Here is a 9292-nt window from a genome sequence, read left to right as displayed (position 1 = left end):
GTTCACCAAAAAATTATTATAGGAGCAGATTGAATTAGTCTCGTTTTCCTTCGGTATCGGATACACCGTTTTTTTTTCTTTCCGGCCATCACATCGGTGCCATTCTAAACTACTGAATCATTTTGAAATAAACAGGCCAAACTCAATTTTATTAAACAAATGATTCCTCTATTTGAAACAGGCTTTTCTTATAATATACTAGCTTCCATTTACAGGGTGAAACCTTATAATAGCGTTCATAGGTAATTAGGCAGAATCTAAGCAGGATTGAATGAGTAGCACTATTTTAACGTGTACAGCGGGGGAAATAAGTACCGAACGCGTCAACATTTCTTTCAGTAAATAGATTTCCGATGAGATTATTCACATGAAATTTTCACCAGACATCAGTATTAACTCCAGAAATCTGGAAATATAAAGAATTCACAATATTAAAGTCCGTAAATGAAGTTGTGTGTAATAAAGTGGAATGAAAAAGCAGTTCTCCAAGGCAAGGAACCAGCTGAAATCCGTGAGTAATTCTACCGCCTATCTGTGGAAATGAATATCAGCTGGGTTAGTAAATAGATGGTCTATAAAAAAGGCTTTTCGTTATCAAGGTGTCACACAAGGAACATCTCATGATGGGTAAAAGCAGAGAGCTCTCCCAAGACCTTCACAACCTTACTGTTGCAGAACATACTGATGGAATCGAATACAGATGCATTTCTAATCTTCCGAGTCCTCCAGTAAGCACCACTGGGGTCGTTATCCGCAAGTGGAAGCAACATCACTCGGTCATCAACCGGACACGCACAGGAGCTCCTCGCAAGATTTCTGACCAGGGAGTCGGAAGAACAGTCAGAAGAGCAGCCCAAGAGCCAAGGACCACTCGGAAAGAGCTCCAGAAACACTCTGAGGCAGCAGGTGCCATCGTCACAGAGAAAACAATAGGCGATGCACTCCACTGCTCACGCTCACCCGCAAGACTCCATTACTAAAGAAAAGGCATGTGGAAGCTCGTTTACAGTTTGCTACGACTCATTTGGACAAGCCTGTGAAATACTGCGAGAGTGTAGTCTGGTCAGACGAGAGCAGAATTGAACTACTCGGCTGTCGTACTGCACACCACGTCTGGAGAAGAAATGTCACTGCTCATCATCCTAAAAACACTACACCAACAGTGAAGTCTGGAGGTGAAGCATCATGGTGTGGGGCTGTTTTTCATCACACGGTACTGGCGGACTTCATATAACCGAAGGGACGACGAATGGAGTTCTTTACCGGGAGATTCTTGAGAAGAATCTGCTGCATCCACCAGGATGATGATGATGATGAGACGTGGGTGGAGCTTCCAGCAGGAAGTATTATCATTCATAGTCATTTTGCAGAGTAGCACTTATTTATGAATGGTGTTAATGGCTATACAGTCATTTGTAGTGTTTGTCTCAAGTGTGTGTAAAATGATAAACTGGAAGACCTCTGGAAGAAGAGCTCATCTCTGCATGTCATTTCTGTATCTAGTCAAGCCTTCGCTTACGGGGACGAGGCTAGTGACAGATTGGGGTCAAATGCAAAATGAGTCAGGCCACTCTATTACATGTTCCTGTACACTTCACTTAGTGCATTAACCTCACACCTTATAGTCTGGATTGCTCCAGTCAACATTATATAGTGAATCACAGTGATTGTACAGCTCTGTATGTAGAAATGGCCTGTATGAAGGACGCCGGTATTGGGTTACTCTCGTTATTGTGTAATAGTTATTCGTTACATGAGCAGCTGAGTGCAAAGTGCTGCTATTGTTACAGCAGTCAGATTACTGGATTACTGTCTGGCCGTCTCCACTAGAGACAAAGAGGGGCTAAACAGATTAAGACGCTTCTCCCCGGACTGTAGTATCTCCTGGTGTGTTTTTTCCCGGATGGAATTCATTTGACGACAGCTTCTTTGATCAAATCAGGAATCAAGGCAGGATCAAAAAGAGTCAAATCTGATAGTATAAAAACTAGACATGAACAAGTGGTTTTTAGAGGTAAACCATAGAGGGAGCAGAAAGTGCCGAATTTTCTTAGGCTAGAACACATGACTGCTCCTCGTGTCCGAAGCAGCTGCTGAGGTTTACTGTCCGTCATATGACGACGAGCATAACAGGCCTCGGATTTGTAAGATTTTTCTTGCTCCAGCTGGATCCTGAGTCACTGGTTAAATGGTGCTGATAAGGTCTAATTTTGGGACGAGATCAAAATGGCAGCGGGAACCTGCCGCATCGTCATGGAAACCTCTATACACAGCACCAGCGATGCAGAGGAGAAAGAGGACTCTTGTTATGCTGACTTTGATTTTGTTGATGATGATGTGTACCTCGTCAATGATGATGACGACGATGATTGTATCTATCAGGAATTTACGGAATTGGACTTCTTCCAGTTACCAGACACCAAAAGCATTGTGTCAGATGATTCCTTCTACCCACCTGACAATTCGGTCACCTCTCAGAGATCGCCCACGCCTGAGGGTCCAGAGCCTCTTACGTTTTTCAAGGCATGCTGCAGTAACAATGCCATCATAGTCAAAATTATGATCAGGCAAGGGGTCAGTGAAGAGGAAGTGCGAGAAGTGGATAAAAACAATAGGGTAAGTTTTGATGGGAGTGGGATTCGGCATGCCTGCTGCCATTACGAATGACCGCAGAGTCTTTGGGATAGGAGATTTTACACGCCGACGTGGCACACTTAATTCTTTGCCTAGCATCTTCCAAACAGAGTTGAGCATTTTGCTTTTTATGTCGGAATAAACCGATTTGAATCTAAAGGCAAATTGAACATCCTGACTGAAGTCTGTAGATCTCAAAGCCCTACACCAAAAAGTGAACAATACACACACACACACAGCTTCACTATTCGTGCTCTTTGGCAAGGCTACAATGACAAAGTAATAAAGACATTAAGCTGATAAACTCTAGTTCTTCTTTGGGGCATCACCCCGGGTTAACCTGCTTATTTTAAACAACTTCAGTCGATCACATTTAAAGGCCCACTCACTTCATCACAGTGGCAAGTGTGTTTTTCAGCTCTCTAGACCATGACACGAACCTGAAAAAGCCCTGGTTTTTAATTATTATTAGTATTTTAAATTTCCCTTCATAAATGTTCACTTTTTTGTTGTTGTCGTCGTCGTCGTCTAAATGGATTGATTTTCGAATACTCATTAAGATAGATTCCTCCTAAGTAATGTGTAATTATGCACTCTAGACTATGTATGTGGCTGCTTATTTAAAAAAAGAAAAAGACAATCTCACAATAATGAACTGTATAATATTCCAGGAGCTGTTTTCGGCACAGTGAGTGTCGACAGAGACGGAAGAATGGTGTTTTGAGCTGGGAATAGACCTGCTGTTCCACCAAAGCACTGAGGATCCTATGATTATGACGTTAGAGAAGATAGGTGTGGATAAGAGCATCATGATTATGCAAAAGGTTATTATCATATCAAAGAGCTCGACACATCTATCATTCTGGAGAATGCTCTTTTGGGACTTCATGCAGAAGCTGCTTTTCTCCTTTGGAAATTTCCATCTGCTCTGCACAATAACCCGTATTAACATATCGTTCCGGAAAATATAGCGATATTAGGGACGGAAAAAACCCCCAACAACACCGAGATGAAAGAATTAAAGAGAAGGATGTGAACACAGTGTGAAGTAGACTTTCTGGTAACGGTGCAAAATATTCGTAAATCGAAGCCAGACACGGGATAAACTAAACATCACAAAAAATGTTTAGAGTCAGATATGAAGCTCGCAGAAACATGAATGTGTGGCGGTGTGTAGTAGCTGCCTAGTCAGCGTAGTGGTGGATTCAATTACGCTACTAGGTCTGTTCAGATGTTGGTAAACGGAACTGAGTCCATGTAAACAAACAAACAAACAAACAAACAAACAAACAATAAATAAATAAATAAATAAATAAATAAATAAATAAATAAAACAAACAAACAAACAAACAAACAAACAAATAAATAAATAAAAGTGCAAGTGGGATTAAAAAGGCAGTCCCTGCAGGATTTCAAGATTTTGCAAAAAAAAATTTAAATAAATAAATAAATAAATAAATAAATTCCCTGCAGATTTGGGCCGAGACGCGTCACGTGACACGGTCACAACGTTCTTTCAGCCAAAGCCCTCTTCGAGTCACGTGCGTCGAGCACGAGTACAGCTACGAGGTCTCGTTTACCGTGCAAAACTATTCCAAGTCCCTCCCCGCCAAGGGCGTTTCTGATCAAGACCACGCCCACTACCGATACAGATCCGGCTATTTGGAGCACTAAACAAATACACGTACAAATACAGTGGCATTGCATGACACCCTTATTACAGACACACAACTGACACGAAAACATTCCAGCCATTAATAGGCGTGTTTAATAATAGCATCGCGTGACCTTAATCCTCCTACCGAAAATCTTAGCTTTAACTAGAAGGCGTTCGCAATCCGGCACCAGCTTATTGTTCCGAATCGGGTTCCACCCTGGAACAGACAGGAAGTCAGAGCGAGGTTTGTGTTCAAGCACAAGCACGATGTATTCCTTCCAGCTCGTGTGCATGCTTAAAAGGATGACATCACACCATCTGCTAACCTTTATATTCGAACAGAGTGGCCTTTGACTATGAGCACCTAGAAAAGAAGAAATACCAGTTAAGATTCACAAGCACTGGGGAGGAGTTTCCTTTCCACTGGTTCGACTGGTTCTTTGTCAGGATGCAAGACAGGCGCTTATTCTGCTGCACCGAATGGAGCTTTACTCAGTGACCCAGAGAGAGACGCAGGGCCGCTAGTGAAAGAATCTCTCGCGGTTTACACGCTGCATTATGTTGTGATCGCGATTCGACTTCACCGAGCTGTGTACGAGTCCCTGTAAAAAGACACAGCAGCACACTTGACCCCTTATGAAAATAAACGACGATTCCCTCATCAGAACAGACTCCTGTTTATAGCAATTTTATTTAGAGTTCCTTCTAAACGATTTAGTTAACAAAACCCAAATCATCCATATTATTGGGCTTTAGTGCGAGTAGCTGTGATGTTTACAGCTGTATGCGGTCCTGGCTTTGACCTTGTGTGTGTATGTGAAGGTTACTTTACTCTGGCACTACCTTTAAGCCAGTTCGTCCTTGGCTTTAGAAGTTCCTTTACAATACTCTCGAGTCTGAAATTTAACTTCCTGGGGTCGCTCAAACTGGTATCGAACGCGGTCACTGGTAATATTGGTATACACTGGTATTATTCTGTGAGGCACGGTGGCTCAGTGCTCGGCATGTTTTGCTTTGCATCTCCAGGGTTGGGGGTTCGAGTCCCGTCTCCACCCTGTGTGCATGTTCTCCCCGTGCTTTCCCCTAGTCCAACTGCGCTGTAGGCTGATTGGCGTTTCCAAATTGTCTCCAGTGCCCTGTCTAGGTTGTCCCCTTCCCTCCTACCTTGCGTCTCAAGCTCCCCTGGGACGGTCTCCAGACTCCACGCAATCCTGTGTAGGAAATCCGGTATGGAAAATGGATGGATTTTATTATTCTGACAAGAAACCTCTCAGAAGAGTTCTGAAGTGATAAATTGTGTGTATTTTAATCCACGACAGAAGAAGAAGAAGAAGAAGAAGAAGAAGAAGAAGAAGAAGAAGGCCCCCCACCCACCCACCCACCTAATGGAGTTGACAGAGTTTTAAAACGCTGCTCGTAAAGTTTCAAGAGCTTGTATGGTTCTATTACATTAGTATGAAAGATCATTTTGCATCCTAAATGTTTCCCTTTGGGTCTTTCGCTGTCTGATGAACTGTGGCTGTATTTCATTAATAATAATTTTTATATATATATCTGCCTTCCCACTGTCTTCTGCCATTCCAGACGTGAGTAATGGTTGCCTAAAGCTATTATGAAAAGATATGTTTTTAAAAAAAAAAAATAATAATAATAAAAAAAAGAAAAACACACACTTTTTGAGTTTTGTTTTTATATAACCCTGAACTCTCCTACAGAGCGAGCTAATGTCTCTTTATACGACGTTTTTTGATTTCGCGTATAAACGACGACACGTCGACAGTCCGCATACAAATCTCACTTCACATCATTCAGAAGCATGAGTATCGGGTATCAGGTTGTAGAGAAGTTTCAGTCTTACCTGCTGTAATTCCTCCTCGTTACTCATACCGCGCTGTAGCGCTCGGTCTTCTGTAGAACGGCGAGCTCTAGGACTTTACGTTTCCTCCTTCGTATTCTACAGGGTGTCCCAGAAGTCTCCGTACATAGGGGAAGTGAACTCTTTTCAGCACAATGTCTTTCAAAAGTTCTCACACTTGGTTTAGAGCATACATTTACATTCACGGCGTTCGGCAGACGCTCTTATCCAGAGCGACTTTCGTTTATCTCATTTATACAGCTGAGCAGTTGAGGGTTAAGGGCCTCGCTCAAGGGTCGAACAGTGGGAGCTTGGCAGTGCTGGGGCTTGAACTCATGACCTTCTGATCAGTAACCCATAGCCTTTAACCACTGACACACCATGGCCCATGTATAAAATATATAACGTACTGAACTCGTTCTCAATGGAGTTCAAAAGTTATAAACACATTCAAAAAGACTGGACGTGCTGGTGACCACGAACATCCACCGACGAAGGTACAACCGGCGTGGTGCTGGCAAACAGCGCCCTACGTATGGAGACTTTTCGGACACCCTGTAGTTTGAAACGATGGGCCGTATAATCCATGCCCACACGCCACGTTCTAAAACGTGTGGTCCAATTGAGTAACTCTTGAGGATTATAACCTCACCAACCTCAGCTCGATGACCCCTGACCCCCACACGAACGCTGACGATCTACTCACCTTGCACAATCCCCGTCCTTTAAAACCCCCACAGGTTGAGTGTCTAAGGTCAGGGTTGGGTTTTGCAGGCTTCACATTGCCGTTTTTGTGATTCCCAGACTGGTCTGATTGTGGCGTGTTATCAGGGCTATGTGGACGTGGTCATCGCCCTCTCACAGTGTCCGTACGTGGATGTGAACTGGCAAGACAGCGAGGGTAACACAGCACTCATGACCGCTGCACAAGCAGGTAGAACAGTTAGAATTTTTTTTTTTTTTTTTTTTTTTTTTTTAAATAAATGAATGCATATGAAAAATGTTCAAACACACATATTTGATACGTTTTTTTTTTTTTGTTTTTTTTTACTGTTCCTGAAGGACGTGTGCAGATGCACTATGACCAGGCCCTAACATCATTATAATAAATATGAGTTAATAAAATGGTTGCACATTTGAATAATCGGTCTAATTTTTTGTGAATTCAGGTCACATTATGATCACCAACTTTTTACTGAACTATTTTGCCGGGGTGGACACCGAACTCAGGAACTGCCATGGCTTCACGGCCATCATGAAAGCGGCCGTGCAGGGCCGTGCCGGCTGTGTCCGAGCCCTTATGATGTCAGGTATTGTACCTCGCTCTAGTATTCTCATTTCCTCAGTCAGAGAGTAACATTATTTAAAAAGTCTGCAGTCGCTCTTTTTTTATAAAAAAAAAAAAAAAAAAAAAAAAAAAAAAAAAAAAAAAAAAAAAAACTTTTCTATTTTTGGATTCCTTGATGTCACAGCACATAGACAGACGACGACGACAAAAACGACGAAATGCAGGAACACGCTTACACCTTTGTGCAAATGCTCTTTTGCTTCCTAAGGGGGGGGGGGGGGGGGGGGGGGGGGGTCTACCGCGTACCCTACTGAAAAGCAAACTCTCTGTTGTAGGGTTAGAACCAGAACTGACATACAACCCTGAGGCGCAAGCTGAAGAACCCTTTATATCAGGGGTGTCCGATTTCACCCGGAAAGGGCCGGTGTGTGTGTGTGTGTGTGTGTGTGTGTGTGTGTGTGTGGGTTTAGGTTTTCATTCCAACCAAGCAGAAGCCACACCCGATTCTATCGAAAGCCAAGATCAACTGACTAAACAGATGGAATCGGGTGTGACTCCACCTGGCTTGGTTGGAATGAAAACCCGCACCCACTTGCACACCTTTGTGGATAAGATCGGACACCCCTGCTTTAGACTTGTATACGTAACCGAGATAAGCCAGTTTCCATGTCTCCCCCACCACCCAGTCAAATTTCCATGTCTATTCTTCTAGTTAGTCATATCTCGTCGTCAACATTTCCTAAGCTGTGATTAGTGGAAGGCTTTCTGTTCTCTCCGACTCCTGCAGGTGCGGACGTTGAGGTGAGGGACTACGGGCGTAAGCTGACGCCGCTCGAGTGGGCACTTCTCACAGGCCGCTACGAGACGGCACGGACGATGCAAAGGCTGATGGCCCGGCCGTGCGCCGAGCAGTTCTGCGACTCATTCCGCATGGAATGGCCCCGGTTGTCTCAACTGGCGTGCCAGGCACAGGAGCCCCGACCATGCTGGAGGCAGCTGTCGGAGCGCATGTGTGGCACCTTCAACCTCGGGATGAGGACGGAGCCTCTGGAGGAGGGTGCGCTAGACTACATGGTGCGCCTGACCACAGCGCTGGCAAGTCCGCTTGTGGCCACGGCCTGCAGCACAGTATGCCCAGGCAGCCCACCATGTGTAGGCAAACATCGACCAGCTGTTCCAGATATCCTGCAGGAAAATGACAAGCGGGTGGACGATCTTAAGAGTCTGGAAGACTATAAGCGCCTCTTCCAAAACGGTCGTCTGCCACTGGTTTTCAAGGAACAGGAGCACCGTGCCAGCCTGCAAGTGCCAACACTGCCAGATGTGGTATTGGCATCCAGCCTGACACTGTGCCGAAACAGCCTGCTTCCGCTGCACATGATACGCCGGAGAAGCGTGTGCCCGGGCCTGGTGGTGCCCAGATTACACCTGTGCAAGGCTCCACCACCAACCTACACACCTGAGAAGAACAGCTGCAGGAGCAAGGATTCACAGTACCTGCAGGTGCCCAAGTGGAAGTACAAGGCATTGAAAGAGGAGAAGGAGCAGGAAAAGCAAAACGACAAACTGAAGCTTCCGATCGTGAAGAACAGATGACGCGAACATGGACGTCGCACGTGATCGATCAAGTCTTCCTCTGTGGTTCTCTGTACACGACAGCCGTGCGACTCTCGCCTTTCCAAAGATGAGCTGACGAATGCAGTAACCATTCAGCTATATAAATAGTTCCAGTTTGGACTAACTATTAAATGTTTATTTATTTATTTATTTATTTATTTATTTATACAATTTTAGACAGGACACATTACAGCTAGAAGATTGCTCGATTATTCTTATTCCGTCTTTTTAGAGGAAAATA

At 44.2% G+C, this 9292-nt stretch overlaps 1 protein-coding gene across 1 annotated transcript; it reads left to right on the top strand.

Moving 5' to 3' along the window:
• The first annotated feature begins 1119 nt into the window (after positions 1-1119).
• On the top strand, positions 1120-9292 carry ankrd33bb (ankyrin repeat domain 33Bb). The gene is made up of 4 exons (XM_017472910.3): positions 1120-2616; positions 6951-7080; positions 7316-7456; positions 8222-9292. Exons 1-4 carry the CDS (start codon positions 2227-2229, stop codon positions 9028-9030), a joined length of 1470 nt encoding a protein of 489 aa, XP_017328399.1. The 5' UTR covers positions 1120-2226; the 3' UTR covers positions 9031-9292.

Source organism: Ictalurus punctatus, chromosome 7 (genome assembly GCF_001660625.3).
Source record: "Ictalurus punctatus breed USDA103 chromosome 7, Coco_2.0, whole genome shotgun sequence".
In the NCBI taxonomy this organism is placed as follows: Eukaryota; Metazoa; Chordata; class Actinopteri; order Siluriformes; family Ictaluridae; genus Ictalurus; species Ictalurus punctatus.
The sequence above is the reverse complement of the archived record's forward strand: the minus strand, read 5'-3'. Positions and strand labels throughout refer to the sequence as shown.